Source organism: Eublepharis macularius, chromosome 1 (genome assembly GCF_028583425.1).
Source record: "Eublepharis macularius isolate TG4126 chromosome 1, MPM_Emac_v1.0, whole genome shotgun sequence".
Taxonomy (NCBI): domain Eukaryota; kingdom Metazoa; phylum Chordata; class Lepidosauria; order Squamata; family Eublepharidae; genus Eublepharis; species Eublepharis macularius.
Window position 1 is genome coordinate 66,571,684 of NC_072790.1, and position 22,862 is coordinate 66,594,545.

General features: G+C 40.6%; 1 protein-coding gene across 1 annotated transcript; it reads right to left on the minus strand.

Moving 5' to 3' along the window:
- Positions 1-1,194: 1,194 nt before the first annotated feature.
- LGSN (lengsin, lens protein with glutamine synthetase domain) lies at positions 1,195-22,652 on the minus strand. Its single transcript, XM_054990256.1, has 6 exons — positions 22,600-22,652; positions 18,860-19,027; positions 17,365-17,420; positions 11,204-12,146; positions 6,256-6,434; positions 1,195-2,394 (listed from the first exon to the last, which is right to left on the minus strand). The coding sequence occupies exons 3-6, from the start codon at positions 17,389-17,391 to the stop codon at positions 1,195-1,197; spliced, it is 2,349 nt and encodes a 782-aa protein (XP_054846231.1). The 5' UTR covers positions 17,392-17,420; positions 18,860-19,027; positions 22,600-22,652.
- Positions 22,653-22,862: the final 210 nt, after the last annotated feature.

Sequence of the window (22,862 nt, forward strand, 5' to 3'; positions counted from 1 at the left end):
CCCTCACCCCATCACATCAATCATCAGTTTTACCAGCTAGGGTGAGCCCATGTCATACAGCTTGCTCCATGCTTTTAGGTCATTTCATGTCTTTTTAAAAAGTCAATGAGCATGAAGTGGGGGACGGGAATTAGTCACACAAACTATTAAAAGGTTTCTGTAAGGATCCCCCCCCTCCGAACAATTTGATTCTTCTTACATCCTTCTCTATTCATGACCTCCTTGGTTTTCTTTCACCTCTGGAAGAGTCATATATTTTTTTACCAGTAAGTTTATTTTTTAAATTGCTTCCAGTGATTAAGAAACTTTTAATAAACAACATAATTCTTTCCAGAAGTCACTCCTTGATCATCAGCTCATCTCTTGGCTGTAGTTAACTGGTTTTCAATACTTCTCTGTCACTGAATATAAACCATAAGAAAACTCAGAATTATCTTTAAATGTTTGCTATATCATTTTCTGGTTAGATGTATATTCACACAACAGCATTCCTACAGCCTCACTTCCATGCTTTACTGCACAGCTCAAATAATATGCATGATGTTACATAAGATTTCATATACCAGAATTGTACCTTTCACGCCACTGTCTCAGCACATAATTCCCCATCCTTGCTGTGTAGGTGAGCAGAGGGATCAGATATAGGCAGGTAATGTGTGATTTCAGGAAATGAATGAAGGCCAAACTAAATGTGGTATCAGGAGACCCATGAATGGACCTCCCTTATATTTAGCATTTAGTATTTAGAAGCAACTTATTATAGGCTTAGAGGCTGCAGTGTGGGATTCTCTTTCCTCCTGTGTCATTTCCTAGGCACATGCCTTCCTCACCCAGCCCAAGATACTAGTTGCCCTTGGGAGGAATAATTAGGTATTATGTGGGGTACCCGTATTTTCGCCACCATCAGGAAACAGCACCTAAGGGTGAGGGAGGTGTTTTTAATCAGGAAAATGGTGCAAGAAAAAAGCCTTTTCCACCACCACCCATTATTCACGTGCCCCATTATGCACAAAAGGGCTCTCAACACTGCCAGCACTACTTTTAATACATGTAGGAAATCCATTTGTAAATCTTCTGCCATTATAGCCAGTTTGACTCTAAAACTCAACCAATAGAAGCCTTATAAGAAAGCATTCACATACAATACTAAATAAACACAACTTTTTACCAAGATGAAAAATATTCATGTTCCTACTAGATAAAATATTCTAAAAATTTATTCCTTTCGATATCCATTTCTTCTGTCTCCAACTCATAGTGTTTCATGGCAACGAAATATCGGACAAAGGTGTCACCTAGCGCTTCCCTGATACACTCATCTTCTTGAAGTGCAACAAGAGCATCTTCCAGCTTCAGTGGGATTGTAGCAGCTTTGATCTGAGCAGGACCATAGATTTCCTCTGATCCTTCCTGGAAGCTCAGCCCTCGCCTTACACCATCCAGACCAGCAGCGATCGTGGCAGCCAGCACCAAGTAAGGATTTGCTGTTGCAGAACCGAGCTTGTTTTCTATCTGAGTTCCCTTTTCACCATGACTTTTGACATTAAATGCACAACTGTTGTCATTACAGCCCCAGCTGGCACTCATGGTATCCTTTGAATCCTTACTGTAAGTGCTGTAGCGTTTACGGCAGCCAATGGTTGGAGCCATCAAACAGCTGAGAGCTGCAGAATGCGCCAGGAGTCCTGCCAGCCAGTTCTTCCCTTTGTCAGTGAACTTGGGGCCTCCTGGACCCAAGGAAAACAGATTATTTTGCCCATCGCTATCCCAAAGGCTATGTGACAGAACACCTGAGTTGCAAAACCCATTTTCAGTGAAAAAGCTGACAATATAGTTGTACTTCTTGGCCACTTCTTTAATGCCTGTTCTGAAGATGAAGGCGCTGTCGGTAGCACATATGCCAAACTCGGGATGAAAAGAGACCTCCATTTGTCCAGGCCCTGTAGAAGATGAGAAGCTCTCAATGTTTGCCCCGGCATGATACATCCCATCAATGAGTTCCTGAATGAAAGCCTGGTCCTGATTGTTCAGTAAGGTTGCAGCAGGAAAAGAGATTGTCTTTGAGTTTACAAGTTCAGCAACACCATAAACACAGAATTCATAAGTGAAGGCAGAATACAGTGCGAAGCCACTATCCTGAAGCTGGCTTAGCTGTTGCCTGGCAATGTGCCTGGGTGAAGTCAATAGTGGGTTGCCCGTTACAGTGAAGGAATCGCATATCACTCTTGCAGTTAGTTCAGTCCATGGTAAAACTCGAAACGTTGACAAATCAGGACTCAAGACTATGTCGCAGTTGAAATTGCTAGCACTTATGTGGTTTATTTCAGTATCCTTTGGATTCAGGGTCAGTTCTAGATAACCCCTGGGCATGGCAACACCATGGATTGCTTTGTCCTAAACATCAAGAAGAAGAATATATAATTTTGTACTTTGTTGATTTACATTTATTTATATATATATATATATATATATATATATATATATATATATATATATATATATATATATATATATATTGGATTTATATCCGACCTCACCGCAAGCAGGCTCAGGGCGGGTCACACAACATATTATAACAATTACAACAATAATTGTTATATATATTGTTCTTCTGCAGGTGTAATTTGTAAGACATTATTATAATTCACCAGATATGTGTAAGGGGTTCAAATTCTAAGAAACATTGCAAAGCTGAGACCTTGACTATTGGTTCTAATAAGGAAATACACAGGCCAGAGTTGTAGATTATGGGATTAGGAAAACAATCTAATTGTTAAATATGAGTCTGAAAGGAATGTTTCATCTGATATGTAAGTCAAGATTCCTGAGTAATATGTTCTACAGACAGTGACTGCCCAAGTGGTCTCAAAATGGATTATTAACCTGTGCAGTGCTTTTTGTTATGCAAATACCTTTAACACAAGACTGTAAGATTGCATAACACTGCAATAAAATGGATGTTTTTGAGGCTCTGAACTCTGTAGCCCAATTCAGAAAATAATTTTAAAGTATATTTAAAGCACATTTCTCTACCACAGAAGTAAATTACATTGTAAGGGTGGAACTGGGGAAGATCCTCCCAGCTCCCTGGCTGGCAGCAGCTAAATAAAATTTTCCTGAGCCTGTTCCACTTCTGCATCTTACAGGTCCTGGGTATGCTGATCATATTCTAGAATGGGGGAAGAAGGTCTGCCAGCAAAAGGAGAGAAAGTGAGATGAAGACCTGCTTTGCTTTTTGAACCCCCACCTTCTCCTGTTTTTGTGGTTTTTATTATATTCTTCTTTCCCCAGTTTTTTGCAGGATTTTTGTTTGTTTGTTTGTGATTTGTTTGTCCTGCGCACTCCCACTCACTTCCAACCAACTTTCTGATGATTGATTGTTCATCATAGTCAAACTACTACTCACTCCCTCTGCCTTCCTTCCCCCTCCTAATTTTGCCTTCTATCTTTTTCAAAATTGTCCATTTCATAACATAATAAAGACCTAACATTATAATATTAGATGCAGCAGATTCTCTGCATCTTCAGCTTTCATTTTAAAAAGCAAGTCTTAACCCCTTCTCTTGAGGAGATATAAGGGGAAAGGCATATCTCCACAAGTGATATACCTATTGCAACAATGTTGCCATAATATTATATTAAGGATTCAGAGAATTTGCTGCATCTATTATTACAATGTTAGATGGTTACACAACTATATGAAATTAGTGATTTTTTTTAAAAAAAATGCAGAAGTCCGTGGTGAGGGCTTAAGCATGTGCTAAAAATAAAAAAGGGAAGGGATGTTGTGACACCATCAATGATACCCCTAGCTTGAGGAAGAAATAAACTGACTCCACAACTGTTAAAACGCAGAGGGAGGACAGACGTGTAGAAAAACTGTACTCAAACTGATTCCAGTACTTGTGGATTAACTGCTAAGAAAATAAGGAATAAGTTGACTGTGTGGAAAAGTCGAGCCCCATACTGCTTTGGTTTATCCCTTGTCTTCTGCACATTCTTTGGAGCCATTAGTTTTAACCTCATATTTTCTCCATTTTTTCTGGCTCCTTTGGGACCACTTTTACTCCAATGTTTATCTAGCAATCAAATTTGACCCACATTTGTTTGTGTGTAAAATGTTCTGTGTGTTTTTGTTGGTTCCTTCCACTTTCTGCCAACTGGTCCATGACTATGGAACAACCCTGTCCTGTGCTTTTTTCCCTCTGTCTCAGTAATGAGGAATTTTTATCCCTTATGTTGGCAAATTTTCAATTATTATTTTTTTTAAAAAACCTCACCTGATAGCGATATATCTCTACATTGCCATAAGAAGGCACAGCAGTGATGGTTGCTCTACCCATATGCTTGCAGCAACTGGTACCTTTTCTTTTTATGGCCAGGATTTATTTTTTTTTGCAGTAGCCATTTGCTTCTTTGGACTCTCTGAAAGCACAGGAGTGTTCACTGCACTTTCCGGACACTCAGCCTTCATTCTTAACCACTGTGCTTGGCTCTCTTGATATTCCCCAACCTCCCCTCCCCATTTTCCCCCACGGAAAGAAGGAAATGTTTTTTCTTGTATGTGCAAGTCTGCAGGCAATATATGCCTGCGCCTTAATATCGAGCCTCCTCCCCTTTTACTATGTCTATTTTTTGTGACCATTTGATTTTAATTGATTTGGAAGTATTTACGAACACCTTAGACTATGGTAAGGAGCCCCAGGGCGCAGAGTGGTAAGCTGTAGTACTGCAGTCCAAGCTCTGCTGACGACCCGAGTTTGATCCCAGCAGAAGCTGGGTTCAGGTAGCCGGCTCAAGGTTGACTCAGCCTTCCATCCTTCCGAGGTCAGTAAAATGAGTACCCAGTTTCCTGGGGGTAAAGTGTAGATGACTGGGGAAGGCAATGGCAAACTACCTCGTAAAAAGTCTGCCAAGAAAACATCATGATGCGACGTCCGCCCATGGGTCAGTAATGACTGGGTGCTTGCACAGGGGACTACCTTTACCTTTACCTTAGATTATGGTGGTGATCTCAGCCTGCTAGAGACATTTACATGATAGGGCCACTTGAAAGCAATTGACTAAATGGGGGGGGGCAATTGACTCTCTATTTGCCTGCTGCAGGGAAAAAAAAATTAAAATCGGTTTGCAGCTCCAAACATCTAAATACTGGGATGATCCTTTGAGTGGAGGGCATTTGCCACAGGGACAGTATGGCAATTCTCACATATACACATGCCAAGTTCCTTTTCTATTGCATACTCAACACAAAAAGGAAAAAAAAGTGATACCACCAGTGTCACCACCAGTCACAGCACCAGTGATGACAGCACCCTCGCTCAAAATCCTGATTTTAAGACATGTTTGTAGGAAAATAAAACCAATGTAGCAAGTGGAAAAATGTAGATGGAGGGAAGACACAGGGAACCCCCATGCTTAATTGATTCTGATGCTAGTAGATTAACTGCTAAGAAAAACTGGCATAAGTCACACATGCAGAAAACACCTTTTCTTCTGTTAATATCCAAATGAAAGTGAGTTAGATCTAATCCTTAAAAGCTTTAACAATATCTAAGAACTAAATAAACAGAAAATGGCATGCTTTTTGCATCAAAGGGGTTTGAAATGAAAGCAAAAATGCTACTAGATTTCCAGATAAAAATGTTCATGATCCTCCAGCAATATTAGAATTAAAATACAGCATAAACTATCCATATTGAGGATTATACAAATAATAAATCAAAAAAGCCTGCTGCTTCTAAAAGCTTATGTGACTCATATTTCCTGACATTGCTACCAAGTAATGTAATTATATGTGTTTCATCACCAGCATCCCCAAACTTACTAAGCCATTAATAGTAAGTATCAACAGTATCTTCTTCATCATTGGCAAAGGAATTCTCGATAGCTAAAACTATGCTACATAGCACAGGCTACCAGTGTCTTTTCTTATTTGCTCTTGTAATTTGCTGATATCAGATAAAGCAGCATCTTGTCAATGTAGTAAATGTACAATGATAAGCCTGAAGAATCACTGAATGTCTAAAGAACCCAAACTGCCTGCCTAAATTAGATTTGCATTTCTTCAAGGCAGAGGAATGGCTGTTTGGGATGCTGAAAGAAACCAACATTCTTGGGGGGTACTGATGAATGAAATGGGAAACAGTTGTAAACTTATACTGCTTTGTACCTGAGAAAGGCTTGTACAGCAGCAGATTGTCTCTGAACAATTGGGCAATATACAAGACTTGCAACATGGAACATAAAACATACCCGAAAAAAGCGAGAAGGGATGCTCTTTGATCTTGAAACCCCATGAAGATCTGTTGCTTCAAATCTAACAAAATGTATGCCATCTTTGGCCATCTGTTCAATAATGTGTTCAATCTCTGAGACCACGTGATGAGGAACATGTCTTCCAGTCTTCTTTATATCTGCATCTTTTCTTTGTTCTTTAAAAAAACAGGGAAACATCCTTGATCACAATAAACTAGGGTTTAAACACTGAGTGTCACCATGGCTATATTGTTGTATCTTTCAACAAACTCTACAAAATACAGAGCTAGGCGCACTTAAGCACATTCTTCTCCATTGTTTTCAGTGCACCTCAATCTGCAACAGATAGTGAGCTGACCATCCCATTCTATGCAGAGTTACACCTTTCTAAGTGTTGAAAGTGAAGGTCTACACAACCGCTCTTTGCACCAAATACACCAGTTTGGTAGAGGTGGCAGTAGGGCTAGTAAGGTTGGCAGGTTCCTCTTGTATATTCTGCCACTGACTCTTTGATCTCAGATTGCTAATCTCAGGGACCTCCTTCCTTCCAGCTGTTTCCTTCTTTGCTTTCTCTGTCCAATCTCTAAGAAAGCAACATGCACCCTGTGGATCTCTCTCTGTCCTAGACTCAGATTGATAGCTAAAATTTTTCTCTTTCCTATCACAGTATAGATTTCTTTAACAATACACAGCATCAATTTATTTTTTAAAGCAACAAGCCTTGTTCTCACTATATTCTAAAGCAACCTCTACTTCTAAATCAATGGTTTTAGAAGGGTGTAACTCAGTTTAGAATCGCACTCTTAGGGTTGACTACGATGCATCATTCAAGTCATACTTTAGCAATATGCACAACTAATCTCTGTGAGTCCCACACATTTGAAACAGGCTTCTACAAGAGTGGTGGTTCAGACAATCTATTCTTTAATCTCTTGTTGACTTTTGCAGTCATCAGGTGGTAAGAATTAAATGTCGTAAGAGTCAAAAGCATATAGTGAGTGAATGAATTGTTTTGCTACTCTGCTCTGGACCACTGCAAATAAATTTAGCATTGGGCTCCTAGTAGCATCCAATAACAGAAGTAATTTGACCTCTTTACACAAATTAGCTTCCTTGGGATTCCCTTGGTATCAATCAGATGTATCACCAATTTTTTTTCCTAAAGCACAATCCAAGGTGAAGTTGGAGGATCCTGCTTAGGAAAATATCATTAGGAATTTCAAAATAAGTGTAAGAATTTCAAGGAAACTGACAAATTTCTTGGGGGAAGGGGTCACAAACTAATTCTTCACTAAGGCCCTTTCCCCATGTCCTTAAAGGGATGGTCCACTCACCTGCAACTGTTTTGAAAATGGATATGTCTGAAGTCAAGGGGGAAAGCCACCTGCATTCACAGAGTGGGCTGACTCTTTAAGGACATGTGGAAAGAGCCCAAATATCACTTAGAGCAAAATGTAAACTGGATTTGAAGTACCAGGTTTAGGCAAAGGATCTGCATGAATTTTAATAAGAAGGCAGCAAGATGTGAGCCCAGTGAGAGTCTAGACTCCCTTCTTCAGATTCTTGTATACCCAGAAAATCTTGGTGGTCTTTCAGGTGTCACTAGACTCAAATTGTGCAGTTCTACAGCAGACCAACAGGGCTACTGAACTGAAAATAAGAAAGTAGTGGAGTTCTGCCCACTTTCAGGGCAAATTCAAATGACCCTGACTTAATTGTTCCTTATCTGCTATTTTTCTGATGCAACTCCCCATCATGACCCCGACAGCTACTTTTCAAGTTTAACTTCCCAAACACATTCTATAGAACCCTGAAGTGGGTTCTAGCTGGGAGGGAATTGCAGCTGAAAAACAACAGATGGAGAAAGGATTAAGCACTCTTCTTCCTGAGCATTTTCAACTCAAAATAGCTCCATCTAAAAATGACTTTTGCTAATGAAAGTGTCTACTTGAAAGCAGCCAGTCCAGCTTCAAGCTATTACCAGGTACTTACTAAACATTACATGCAAATGTATGTAAGAAAACAGCAGGGAAATAATGAGAAGGGGAAAGGATTAAGTGTTCTCTCCCCCCACTTCTCTACTGAAGGTCACCTGCTCCAGCAGAAGTTCTTTGTAACAAAAGTGGCCCTTAGCGTTTTATTTAAATCATTTGCAAAAGAGATCCGTTCTTAAATTCAAATGTGAGTCATGTGTTGCTAATTCATATGATTTACTATTGACTTAATATAGGGCTGACAACTATGTCTTGGGAAATTTTTGGAGATTTGGGGGTGGAGGTTGGGAATGGCAGAGTTTGGGGAGAAAAGGGAGTACAGCAGAGATGTGACACTAGCGAGTCCACCTTCTGAAGCTGTCATTTCCTCCAGGCGAACTGATCTCCGTGGTCTGGAAATGAGTTGTAATTCTGGGAGAAATGTGGCCCCTGCCCCCCACCTTGAAGTGGTCAGCCCTGCAAGTCACTTTAGCTTTAGTAGTGTTGCTTTTTACCCCAAAGAAAAGGGAAAGAGCAAGCCTTCGTGACTATTGATTGTCTTGTAACATAGCTTTGAAGAGGGCCTCTACGGAAGCGAAGAGGTGGTCTCCTCAAAACTGTGAAACCAGGATGTGGTCTCATTGACTCTCCTGAGTAATTGTACAAAAGTGGAGCAGGTAGGCCCACAACTGGTCCATGTTTGGGGGGAATTGGAACTGCACATTCCAGGTGAGTAATGGCACTGATGTTGAGATCCATGTACGTACCACATAGGAAACGGATTTCAAACACAAAACTACGAATGATGGTTTAGTAGAAGATGCATCAATTATATATCTCACAAAAAAGTTTAACGTCAGTAAACCGATTCAATACTACATAAGAGTCTGAGTTTTAACATTAAAAAATAACTGATGAGCTTCTATTTAATCCAAACCATACTTTCTTGCTGCTTCCAACCTTCAGAGCTCAGCTAGTTCTCTAACTGGGCTTGCTTCAAAGTTTTGTGTTCTGTATACTTTCTTCAATGCTACACGAACTCTCCACAGCTGAAGGCTCTAGAGGAGGCCAGTCCAATCAATCCTGTTTCAAAGGAGACTTCTTAATCATGAAGTAACTAATATTAAACTTTCCTGCATAGGAGAAGTAGAACATCTCGGGTCAACAAAAGAATTCCAAAGGGCTTGCGGGTATCTACTATATCTCACTAAAATTTGGTTTATGAATTTGGAGCTGAACAGACCAGATTCATACAGGGTCTTCATCTGTGGAGAGGATTTTTTTTTACTATGAAGGCTTTTTTCAAGAGCAGAGGCATTCACGTGTTTGTGTGTGTGTGTATTCATCCTTCACTTTCCCTACTCCAACATTTTTAAACCAGCTGTATAATTTCTCTGGGAACTGGCTAAAAGGACGATTGGTTATGAAACAGATGCTAGCCAGTAGGTATTCCCCTCAACATGCTTTTTCAATCTCAAGTATATTGATGACTCACTAATCCATTGTTTCCAACTCACAAACCAGACAATATATATGGATTTTCAGGGCAGTAAACACACTATCAAGCTGCTTCTCTTCTACTTAAAATGTTAATGTCCATCTTCACAGAAAGTCATGCTATATGGCTCTAATTGAAGAAATCTGTCATAGGTTACCTTTCAGAAATTCCAGTAGCTGCTGTTTCTACTAAAATTACAAGAAAATATCTATCATCTGTTGAAGTTTGTGGGTATAAGCAAATCATTTTGTTTATAATTTATAGACATGAAACATCAGCAGACACAAAATCCAAATTTTCTCAGAGTAACCTTTAGCATATCTCAGTCTACCCAGAAAGGTTGTTGAAGTCAAAGAGATCATTTGATCACTATTAAACTATGGACAATGATACATTTGAAATTATGTTAAGGGCAGTATTGTATTCTGTGACTATTAAAAGCACATCAGCCAGTGGTCGAACTTGACCAGAATTCAATTGTGGGTTGACTACCTTGTTTTCTTGATCCAGATATTTAGGGTATGGACTACACATGTTTTACTCACATTAGGCTGCCAATCCCCCGCCCAGGGTGGGGGATCCACTGTTCCCACCTCCTCCTCCCAACCCCACTTACCTGGCCAGCAGGGGGCGCACCCCCCAGGCACCCCCTGGCAGCGCGGCATGCCCCAGGGCAGCATGCCATGCCCCGCAACAGGCCCGTTTCAGGCCGAATCATGCTCACAGGGGGTGATTCAGCCCTTTGGTGAGCGCAGGAGTTCATGCCAGGCCGCCCTTTGACCCATGTGATGACATCACTTCCCGGGAGTGACATCATCATGTATGCTGGGCAAGCGCAGAGGGTGACTGCCAGGTTCTCAGTCCTCCATCGGGGGACTCAAGGGACCTGGCAACTCTATTCCCTGACAGACTCTACATTATAGCCATAGCTGAAAAACCTATGCAGGTTTGGGAGAAACTGTTTTTGCAGGTCAGTGCCAAAAGGGGGAGGAGAGCTAGGAGGCAAGGCGACAAAATGCACAGATATTTAAGCCTTGTTTTTATTTCCAATAAGGACCTAAAATGGCTTAGAGCATTGCTCTCTCCATTCCATTTCACCTTCCCAACAACAGCTCTGTAAGGTAAGTTAGGCAAAGAAAGAGAGAGAAATTGGTCCATGGTCATCCAGTGAACTCCCATGGCAGGATCGGAATTCAAACCTGGATCTCACAGATCCTAGTCTAACCACTATACTATTCTGGCTCTCATTTTAGTATCCATCCATCTTATGAAGAAAGGCAATTCAGATACCTATATGTAAATAATAACAAATGAAAGAAAATATTTTGCTTTCTGATACCCTTCCATAAGCCTACATGGACAGTGCAATCCTATGCAGAGTTGCTCCAGTCTAAGCCCACTGATTTCAATGGGCTTTGACTGAAGTAACTCTGCATAGGATTGCACTGTGAGAGTCCAAGTTTAACATCCTTACCATGCTGACCAGGAGTAGGGTCCAATATAATTCCTGGAGCACTGTCTGCATTTTGGGAAGATGTCCGTTGCCTCACAACAGGCTGCTCTATATCATCACTTTTGGACTGCTGCTTATCCAGCCCAGCTGAGCTGTGAACCAGTTGTGGCTTCCCTAGTTGCCCTGCTACTTGCTTGTGTAGAGCAGGGACTTTCTGATCATCTCCTCTTAAATGAGGTTGAAAAGTCTCGATGTGTCTATTTTGTTTATCGCTAGCGTTCAGCAGAAGCGTATGGGAAAACATACTACTGGGTTTGCCACTGTTCCTGGCCCGGGTACTAAGCAGAGAGCTCTCACTCAAAAGGTTTTTTAACTCTTGCAAAGTTTCTTTGGAAAGTCCAGAACCGGGAACATGATCGTCTTTACTGTCTTTTTCTTGAACTGGTAAATTACCACCTTTGTTCTTCTTTTGGGTAGAGTGGAATTTACAGTCACCCTCTGCTGCACCAAGTTTCTCTTGATCATTTGCTGATGCCCCTGAATTTTCCTCACTTCTTTTTGTGTCTGGCCATACGGGTTTCTCCTCTCTGTTGTTTGAGCCTGTCTTCAGTGTCAGGTTCTCTTTGCTTGAAGTTTCCATTCTCCCATAATTTTCTGGGCTATGTTCACACAGTTCCTCATATTTGTGCATCTCCTCTCCACCTTGTGTTGAGGCTTCATTCTCTTTAGGAGGGCTGTCACTCGATTTCTGCTGTGGTGTGAAGCCAGGTGGTTTTTGAAGGCAATGGTAACCAAGCTTTCTTTCTTGATCCAGTAGAGCAGAAACATCGGCAGGATTTGAAGTGTCCATTTTGTCAAATTCTGCCAGGGGAATCTGCTTTGCTGTGACTTTGACTCCTCTTTTGTTCCTTAATCCACACAGACAATTGCCATCAACTTCTTCATTTTCATTTTCAGCTGTCCTCTGCAATCATCAGCAAATATCAGCAGCATGTACTGGCCAAATAAAATATTCATGCAGGTCTGCCACCTTTAAAATGTATATTTTATAGAATTTCTATGCTTATGCTTATCCAATGAATTAACTTAGTAATTCAAAAGCAAAACTTCATATTTGTATTAATATACTTCATAATTTTAAAAAAGAAAGGATAAGGTGTGGACTACAAACTACTCGAGGTCATTCCTTTTGTTTCATGTTTAATATAATCCATAAAGGTATACCATCAGAATCCCTTATCTTTGTTCTTTTCATTTATGGTCTGCCTATAGTCATTCACTGTATTGATAGGGCAAGTTAAACAGAACATCAAGTAGCCTTCATTCTTTAAAAAGGTGTTCCTGGGAAAGACAAACCTTATCCTTCTCTCTTTTATATGAGCATCAAGCTAGATTTCCTAGTACCAAGATAATATTTCTTAGCTGTAATTCAAAACAGATACTGCTTGCATTGTTCTTCCCTCCCACCCAACAGCTGGATGGGCAGTACTTCCTCTTCCTTACAAAGAAGCTGATTAGTGGCTTTTAATTTTTATGAAAGACCTTCATGAGCACTTCTTCTGTGCCTGTTCTTTTGGATCAGGGCATCAACCTATAGTGTAAAATTTGTAGAAAAGGAGAAGCTCCACTCCAAATCGGTCTGAAAATAAAACCATCTTATCTGAAACCCATCTATTAAATCCTCGAAGTGTAAAGAGTTTCCACATTTTCTGAGTAATGGGGAAATGCACTCTGTACCTGCTCAGAGGAATGTTCATTTATTCTTATTTCATAAAATAAATGCATACTTATTTGAGAACTTTCTACTTAACACTTTTACTGAAATGGCAGCCAGAATGACTTACAGAGCAAAAACAATTCAAAACCACATTTAAAATATTTTTAAACCACAATGCACATACAGCAACATAATAACAAAAACAATAAAAAGCAGCATAAAACAATACAAACCATAACACAAAGCAGCAATGAATTATCATCAATAATAAAAGCAGTAACAGAAATCCAATTCAATAAAAATAATTTTAAAAGGGATAGCCAGGGCATCTAAACAACAGAGAAAATCAGCAATCAGACTCTTCCAAAGGCCATCAGAAAAGCATGGTCTTTACCAATTTCCTACTAGTCAAGAGTGAGTGGCTCCCCAAACTAGCATTGTCATCAAGCCTGAAGGAAATTGTCTGTGTCTCTTTAAAACCTGGGTAATGTGTAGAAATGGGCAGCTGAAGGTTTTTGTGGCGTGGAGCTAAATTACATCATCTGGTTAATAAGATCTCATTAAGTCTCTATTAAAGAGACAGGGCATTTTTTCTCCAAGCAGTTAGCAATCCGAAACAAAACAGCCTTCCTGGGACAAGAGAGTTCCAAAGCCTGCAGGCTACCATTGAGAAGGCCTTGTCTTACACACTCACCATCCTCACTTCATTTAAAAGAGTCACATGAAGACTGACGATTGTGTGGGTGAATACTGTATCAAAACATATTGATACTGAGCCATGATGACCCATGACACAAATTAAATCCTGAAAGTCTTCTTCCAAAGTGATATAAGGATAATAACAATGTTGAGTTCACTCTATCAACAGAAGATGTACAATTCAGTTCAGTCTATCAAAAGTGATTGATACATTATACATCATTTGGCACTCATGAAATCAACTGTTTCCATTTGGGATTTTGTTTTGTATGAGAGAATGTGGAAAAATTCTGTGCATAACATTTTTTACTTATGCACAAAAGTTCCAAATGTGAACAGTCCAAATGGTAGCTAACCCAACATAGCAAATAAAATTACTTTGCTGGATAAAGAATCATCCAGATGTGTTTCTAGACTCTTGTAAGCAGGATGTGCATTGACCATTTTACATGTTACAATAAAGTTGCTTTACAAGATCTATTGAAAATGGCTTAGATCCAGATTAGCATTTCAGCAGGCACAAAAAGCATGAGTATCTCTCACACCCACACCCACACCCAGCAGCCTGAAATGTCCTCCAAATCCTTGTGCACACGGAAATGCTAGTCTGTATCCATACTAAAGTATTTACTGCTTTTTTCTGAATGTGCTTCCTTGCGGGATTCTCATCTGAAAGTAGTAAAGATTTACCGTCAGACTGAGTTTTCCAGAGTATACCACCTAACTACAGTGTTTGAATACATCCAAAGGTTTCTGTAAATTCATCTTATTAGTAAGTAGGCAGATCTCCCATGACATAAATCAAATTATAAATGATCCACAATTTGCCTTTGGCAAAAGAAAAGTGGGAGTGGGGAAAAAAAATCAATATTTCATCTCTATATTGAAGTTAGGTGATGAGGGAGCACTCAGTGAAATCTTTGGAAAATGAATATAACAAGGCAGACAATTTTACCTGCTCTAAAAACACCATCTGGAAATCAGAGGACTTAAGGGAATTAAAAACAAACGAACTAAACTAAAGGCAGTGCTTCAGGATACAGAAAAATACAGAACAAATGCCAGCCTTTTCAAGATGGAGTTCATTGGATTTAAAGACTAACACTACTCTAGAACTAGTAGAGATAGTTTATGGGGTTTATCTTTCACAGAGTTGAATGTGTTGCACTAGAGCCATTGTTATTCATGGTGTCCGTGCTTAATTTTTTTCTCACTATCATCTCTGGTAAAATGTGTTTTACAGGTTTTTGTAATGCTCCCGCAGTGATAGCAGAACAAAAGAAATGAGAATTTACAGCACATGGGACTATAGTTCTGTCATACTACCTTCACTAAAGGTTCAAATATGATAATTTGCTTGTAGTCTAAATTAGACTCAATCTACTTTTGGTTTAACTGACTAGATTAGGTTGAAGTGCTGTGCTTCAGTTGACAATGAATTTGCATATATGATGAAAGTGTGGTAGGGTATGATAATAAGGAAATATTGTTACCTGCTAAGTGCTAAGTTCTAGCGAGTACATGAAAGCAAGGGAACCAGAGTAATAGGGTCTCACCACACGAGACAAAATACACTGGGATTACGCAGGTAATTCCAGTGTATTTTGTAATTTGAGTGTATTTGAGTGTAATTCAAGTGTAATTCAAGTGTATTTTGACTCGTGTGGTTTGACCCATAGAAGATCTTTAAGTGTAGCTACAACAGGAAGAGGACTGAACGCCCTCCCTTCCTCAGGTTTCAGAGGGGGACAATCACTGAGAGTCTCTTTACTAAGTACCTAGGGATTCTCAAGTGAACCTCATTTCATGTGTCACCCCCTTCTCCAATTTTCCATGCAATCGCACAGTCACACTTCAATTGCTCTGCTTCACATGTTTGAGATAAGTTCCTCCTCAATTGCTAAAAGTATGCCAATATCCCCCACTTCCCATCTCCATTCATTGAAATACAGATCTTTACACTTTCTCACACCTTAAAGAAATGCAAATTGGCACTTCAAAGGAGCCTACAGTACTTGTTCTTGCAGTAAAAACAGAGCGGAATTGGTGCTTTGCCTTCCAAGATCACATCCAGATGCTAACAGTAGCTTCTCCGAGCCATGGTACATCTGTTGACTGAGAGATCTGCAAGGCATCATGGCTGTATTTGCACAGTTAGAGAACACCATCAATATTATTTTGCTTTCAAGGTAGAAACTCTATCTTCATATAATGAATTGTATATTGAAGAATTACTGTTCACCAAGACCATTCTGAATACAATACCATAAACATACACACACACACAATGATAATAATGTAAAAGTATTTACAGTATTCTGTGGTATATTTGAAATCCATCCATCTCAGACAGTATTGTTTGGGAAGCTTCACCTGACACAAAATGCAGCAGTAGAACCGCAGACTGGCACAGACAGTCAAGAATGTGTCTTGCTAGTCTTTTTTAAAACTACACTGCATGTCTATTTGCTTCTGCAGTTACCTTTCAAGTTGAATGATTTGAGAGCAGAGGACTTAAAGGACTTAAAAGAACAAGCACATCAACTATGATCTTCAATGGAGCCTCTGTATACCTCACTTTCAGAAGTTAGGTAGGTGGTAACCAGAAACAGGGCCTTTTTTTGTGGTAGCACTTCCTCTTTGGAATTCTGTCTCCCCATAGATACTTGATTGCCTGACATCTAAAAGAACTGCCTGTTTGCCTGGATCCTGATTGTTTGTTTGTATGAGTTCAGTATTTGTTGTTTTGCTATTTTATGTTTTTGCCACAGGACTCAAGTTCACTGTTTTTAATTGATTTAACAACTGGCTATTGTTTTTATTTTTGATACTTTTAGTAATTATTATGTAAGTTGTCTTGGAAGTTTTGAGCTGGCAGTATGCAGAAGTTTGAGTTTTTCAAATGAATTAATAGGTAAATAAATGTTGGTATTTCCAGTAACATCAAAAGGTTATATACCACAGAAACATGTTTAAATTAGTTCTTTATTATGACAGCATATACATCATATAAATATTAGTAACTTACAAAATATTAAAAACAAAGACCATATTAGAGGCTGTTGTGGTAAAGAGTGCCCTCAAGTCATAGCTGGCTTATGGCAACCCCTGCTGGGGTTTTCAAGTCAAGAGACTAACAGAGGTGGTTTGCCATTGCCTTCCTCTGGAACCCTGGTCTTTGTTGGAGGTTTCCCATCCAATTACTAACCAAGGCTGACCCTGCTTAGCTTCTGAGATCTGACAAGATCAGGCTCACGTAGGCTATTCAGATCAGTGCATTAGGAGCTGTTACAGGTCATTAATAACAAACGGTTAGTGGCTGTAGTTCTTAATATTTCCAGTTCATAATTATAGGCACAATCTATCACTTTTTAACGTTACTGATGCACACGTCACTCTTTCCAACTGAAATCAAGAAGAGGCTGGATTGTGTCCCTAATTGTCTGTTGTTTTTATAGCACAGAATGGGTTTCTCTTTCCTAACTACAGCAGGGTTATCCTGTACCTGAACAGTTAACTTACGGTTTAGCACAGCCAGCCATCTGACTCAGGAGGATTTAGCTCAGCATTCAACTTCAAAGGAAAAATGCCACTGCTTGCTAAGCTCTTAGCACATCAAACACACCCAAACTTGCCTATCCAGCAGTTTTAAATCCAAGACATAAAGCAAATTTGCTTGGGTTGGTACCACTTTTATTCCAAGCTGCATGCACAGGCTTGAATCAGTAGATCCATCAAGAACACCAGTTGCAATCCATTCTTTTACCTGCTGCCTGTGATTATCTTTGTCCATCTCCTGTGCAATTCGGTTCCATCTCTCATCTAAGATAGTTAAAGCAAGAAAAATGAACCTGATATTTATAGGAACTACTACAATAAATGAGTTAGCACAGAATTTCAGAGAATGCCTCTCTTCCAGAAGGGCTGGTCTGATGATGAACTAGAAAAAGCAAAACCAAAGTATCACAACCAGGAGTGTGGTTTGCTGGAACAGTCAACCGGCAAATGAATATTTCTAGCTGAGCAGTGATGTAGAAACAAAAGCATTATGTTGTTTTGTTCAACTATGCACAAAAGGCTTTTTTTAAAAAGATACGAAATGCATTTTTGTTGCTATTCTAAAATATAACTTATTATAATATTATAATATTTCTTAGGAATGAAATTGTTACTAGACATTCCAACAACTGAACAGTTGAACCCAGCTCCGGCAAGAAGGGCGTAGTACTAGGTGCTTGCATCTCTTGTTAACAGCACTTGCTTTGGGTGACTATTGTTTTGCTCTCTGAGTTATGAAAAGGTTTCAGAATCCTGTTGAGCAATCAGATTTGTATTGCCTATGCCTTTTCCTGCATTGTAGGTTTGGGGACTGAAAGCATATTGCTAAATGAGCATTTGAGAGATAGATGCTTTGTTAACTGACTCAGCAGGACAATGGATAAAGCTGAACAGACCAGCGCAAACTCTAGCAAAGGTTTGCTTCAATTCACGCTTCGTAAGTCATTGCAATCACAAGCAATTGTGTTCAGATATTATACGCATTTAGTAACAGATGAAATTTGAGATCAAGTCTTGGATAAGAGGCACCTGAGTCTTTATTTATAGATAGATATTTTTAGACTACCTGCATTTCCATTTTGATAGCTCTTCCATGTTTATCTGCAAGGCACTCATTCAGTTCCTGCAATCAATCAGCCGTTCACTTCTGTAAATAGCTGCTGTTCGCACAAACAGTCTACTTGTGTTGAGCATTGTAATGTCAGATCACCCCCTTTTTCTCCCTTGGATTAGAAAATGAGGAAAGCAAACTATTTCTCAAACCAGCCATGAGGTTCTGCAACATTCTGTTGTGTTTATGTCCAGCTCAGGACCTGTCACTATCATCTAGCTCTATCAACTTTTTATTTTGCCCTTCCTCCAAGGAACGCAGGGTAGTTTATATAGTGTTGGATGCCACCAACTTTTTTTACTCAATAGTACTCAATTCTTCCCCTTGTTAGAGCCATCATCCATGTGGTTTTTGTCCGTGCCGGTTCCTTGATCTACAGCATAGCTTGTTGGAGTGGTCAAAGGGGACCCCCACTTTTTTTTTCACCAGTGGAAAAGCTGGCTGGCTCCAACCTATAATTTTCCCCACTTCCACTCACCCAAGCAGTCTATTTATGCAGGCAAGATCACTCCTTCCCTCCCATGAGGTGGAAAATGGCATGCATTTCTACTTCACTTAAAACAGCCATGAGAGGAGGAGAGGGTTTGCCTACCATTTAGTTTCTGGCACTTTTCCGGTGCTTATCTTCGCCTTAGTACTGTATCTTCACTGGTACTCTGCAGAAAGTTTGTGTGAAACTCACAATATTTTGAAGTGCTGGTCGAGCGCGCCACTCCTGATTTGCTTGCTTGGCAGTTACAGATGAGATCTGATGAGCAAACTGTATACAACAAACAAGTATGCAAAACAAAGATTGGATGGGTTTTTGTTTTAATGAAATATCGTTTCAGATGTACAGGTGCAAATCTGATCAGAGTAGCAGGAGTGAGGGGGGCGTGTTTTTTCTATGGAAGGAAAAGCAGCTTGCAAGAAGGGTAGTTTCAACTGAAAAATCAGGTGGTGTAAGAAGGAACAAGCCTGCTCACACAGTTTGCTCCTCTGATAAAATCTGCTCCCCTGAGGCAAATTTTCATTTTTTAAAAAAAACTGTTGAGGCTAGGTTGCATACATTTATGTGTCAGGCGTAGGTTGCCATTTGCAAACTTCTCTGAAGGCAGTATCGTGGTCCGCTGTAGCTGAGGGCCAGATCAAACCATACACAGCCCTATGGCTGATGGCAATGTATACCTTACATCCTTACACAACTTACATCCTCGCCCACCAGGTGTCACCAACTGTTCACAGAGAGGCATGACATTTGACCAAATCCTCAATACACATAAGGTTGGATCACACCGTTGACTTGCCAGGTAAAATGCAAACCTGTGAAATATGATGTTGAATATTGCCTTATTCTAACATTATATCCTCAGATCAATATTTGGTGGGGCCAGAGGCATGCTAGGAAGAAAGAGAGATAATATACACTTTGGTTTCTTCCTACCACATCCAGAGCTGCATATTCTCTGACTTGGCTTCACAGCTATTTGCAAGGATGTACCTTGCCACCTCCCATTGGTACTGCACATATTTGAAAATGCCGCCTGTTTGATATTCTTGCATTTGAAGGAAATAATCCAGATGCTCTCATGTACAATAGAGAAGACCCACAACAAAATGAAATTATATCACCCTATGAATAAATTATTCACAATTTATTTGATTTGCAGTACAGTTTGGGAGTTGCATGTAATGCACTGAGAAGTCAGTCTTTACTATGGAAGTTACACTCAGATTGGAAATAAGACATTATTTTTTAAAAGAATATGCATGAAGAAACATGAAAGGATAAATTATCATCATCATTATTGTTATATTGAAGTTACTTTTAATATTTGTGTTGCTGATGTATCAAGAATTGGTTGCAATATTTTTTTCTGCCTTGCTGGAAAAAAAAAAACTATTAAATTTTTGAAGTCCTAAAGCTCATGTTCCAGCTTGTATTCATTAGCAATCTATAAGGAAGCGCTGATTATAGAAAAATAATAGTTTGCCAGAAACTCCACCATCCTTTCTTCTGATTTAGGGCTGTTGAACTGTAACACTTCAGAAGCCCTCTTGCTGCAGCTGCCAATGCAGCACAGGCACTATGGGGCTTCCAGATGGCAGATTTCCCTACCTGTGATGGTCCTTCCCCCCACTCAGGCAGGGGGCCTTTTCTGAGGTTTTTAAATGTTAATTGATTTACTGATCTATCATTATATTGGTATGCCAATTGCAGCCCTAGCCGGAATGAAGAGACACACACAGGCTTGGAACTAAAGAGCCATTTATTAACATAACATCAACCATAATAATAACTACAGCAAAGGCCAACTAAGTGGTACAGGTCAAACCACGGGGTCAGTCCTGGACCACCACCTTGACCTATCTGGGCGAGCCCCAAGGCCCCAGGTATAGGCCATCCATGGAATGGCTGCAACCCAGCCAGCTAGGCAAACGGATCCCCCCATCAAACTCCTAATGCTCCCAGCTGTACAGCATGAGGGAAGGACTTGCCCTAGGGATCCCTGCAGGCATCTGCCATGCTGTGGTAGCCGTCACAAGCATACCACTCTGATGGCAGACCCTGTTCCCCCACCCATGAAGAAGTGCCACTGGGTGCTCACCGGCCCGCTCCCTATTCCCCAAAATTCTCCTGCCAGGAACCTACACTCAACGGCACCACCTAGGCCAAAACATCCAACCTCTGCCAGCAGTGCAAGGTAGGCGAGAAAAAAACCCCATCCCTCAGCCAATTTGGGAAAGGAGGCAAAAAATTCCTACCTGGCTCTGGAAACAGCAGCTGGCTAATCCTGCCCTACCACAGGGTGAGGTGGGTGGGCTGAGTCAGCAAAGCAACTGCTGGCCGGGAAGTGGAGCCACTCTCTAATGCTGCAGCTCCGCCCCTGGACAATTGCCCATATGCCTGGGAAGTGTGTCTGTTTCTCCCTCTGGGCAGGGCAGCAAAGGTCGGCACTCAGTTTAAGCAGCAAGGCTGCTGCCGGGAGTGCTGCACTGCTGATTAAAAAAATAACCTCAAAAAGTCCCCTGGTGGCATGATAGGTGATGGCTGCCATGGGGACAGGGGTGGTGGGAAATGCCTGCTGTGAGTAGGACTTGAAAAATCCAGACCTTCCCATCCATACAGCAGACAGCCCAGTTTTGCCACAATCTTTCTCAAAACATCACAGGAGAGCAAGTTTAAGAAAGATCATAGAAAAGTCAAGGGAAATCCAAGTGGTACACAGAAGCACCTCAGTATTGTGAGGAATAGGGAAAAAACCTGCTTCCCCAAAACACTGAGTCTGGGGCAAATCACCAGAGTGAAAATGGCTATAATCTGGGTTCACGTCAACTATTCACCAGAATTCTTCCACAGGAATCCACCATGAAACCTCCCAGAAATGTCCTCATCTGGATACTTGCTGAACCTGAGCTGCTTAGTAGCTGCTATTGTATTGCCATCAGAGCTTCTGTATTGCTCAGTTACTCTGAATATCACCACAGGTTTAGATAATGGTCCCAGGAGATTTTGGTAAACATTGAACTCGGACTTCTCTGTGCGTATGCATAGCTGAATGGGGAACTGCATGCAGAAATTGCTACATTATTTTTTCGGACCCAGTACAAACTTGCAAAATGAGGCCTCACACGCATACCAACACAATCCCTCTCCTATATATACAAGCTCATGAACCATGACAAAAAGTTTTTTAGTTAAATTACAGTTACATATTCTACATTTATGAAAAATGCCCACGTTTGCTACTTTGTTTAATAACAAAAGCAGTACTTTTGTTGAAACCAAAACCTGCCCATTTCAAGGCTTTGGCACGCCTGGTGTTTCCATTGAAGCCTCCGAATGGGCGGTTTTTGGTTTCAACACACCCCATGGTTCTACTTTAGTGCTGGAAAACAACATCGTTTTCCAGCACAAGAGAGGAAATGTGGGAGCACTGAAGCCAGTTCAGAGAGACAGGGGGAGATTGTAATGTTGTGGTATCAACTCAGATCATAAAGAATACTCATGAAGTCACTCAGACATCCCATGTCGGAAATAATTCAATTTATTGGCATCACACAAAAGGCTTCAAACAAACTGCCACTCCCAGACTCCAAGAACGCCAACAACTAACAGGAAAACACTAAAACCCTAAATACCTTTCAGCTGTGCTGGGAGGCTACTTTAATTTACAAGACTTTAAAGTACAGAGTGCACAAGTACATGCACTTCTTCCCCCATGCCTCCTCCCCCCACTGGCCAAGTGAGCAGGGCTGGGGGGTGGCAGGTGGGGACAGGGATTTCCCCACCCCTGGAGGAGGGATGGCAAGACTAATTAGATACATATATTATGGGCCTGTAAATCTTACCAGAAGAAAAAGCAGTGCTTGTTCCCACTGTCCTATGGTGTGTTGCTTTGCCTTTACCCACCAGGAGTCCCTCCCTCCTTCCTGTGCAAAAGGAACTCTGGGGCTGGTAGTTCTTGATATGATCCAGGAAGCCCAGCTGTTCAGAATGTTGTTTGAGTTTGCTGCTGTAACACCGCTTCTGAGTGGCTCCTGCAAATCTCACAAGATCTCATTTCTATAAATGTCCTCAGGCAGGATCTATAATTTATCCTCACTTTTTCCCT

What these genes read in the sequence shown, in the direction of transcription:
- LGSN (XM_054990256.1), bottom strand. Translation starts at nt 17,391, where the DNA reads ATGGACAAAGATAATCACAGGCAGCAG. An exon ending in CCCTACTCCTGGTCAGCATG is followed by an intron (nt 6,435 to 11,203) that starts GTAAGGATGTTA and finishes GTTTTTTTAAAG; the next exon opens with AACAAAGAAAAGATGCAGAT. An exon ending in TCCCTTCTCGCTTTTTTCGG is followed by an intron (nt 2,395 to 6,255) that starts GTATGTTTTATG and finishes CTTGATGTTTAG; the next exon opens with GACAAAGCAATCCATGGTGT.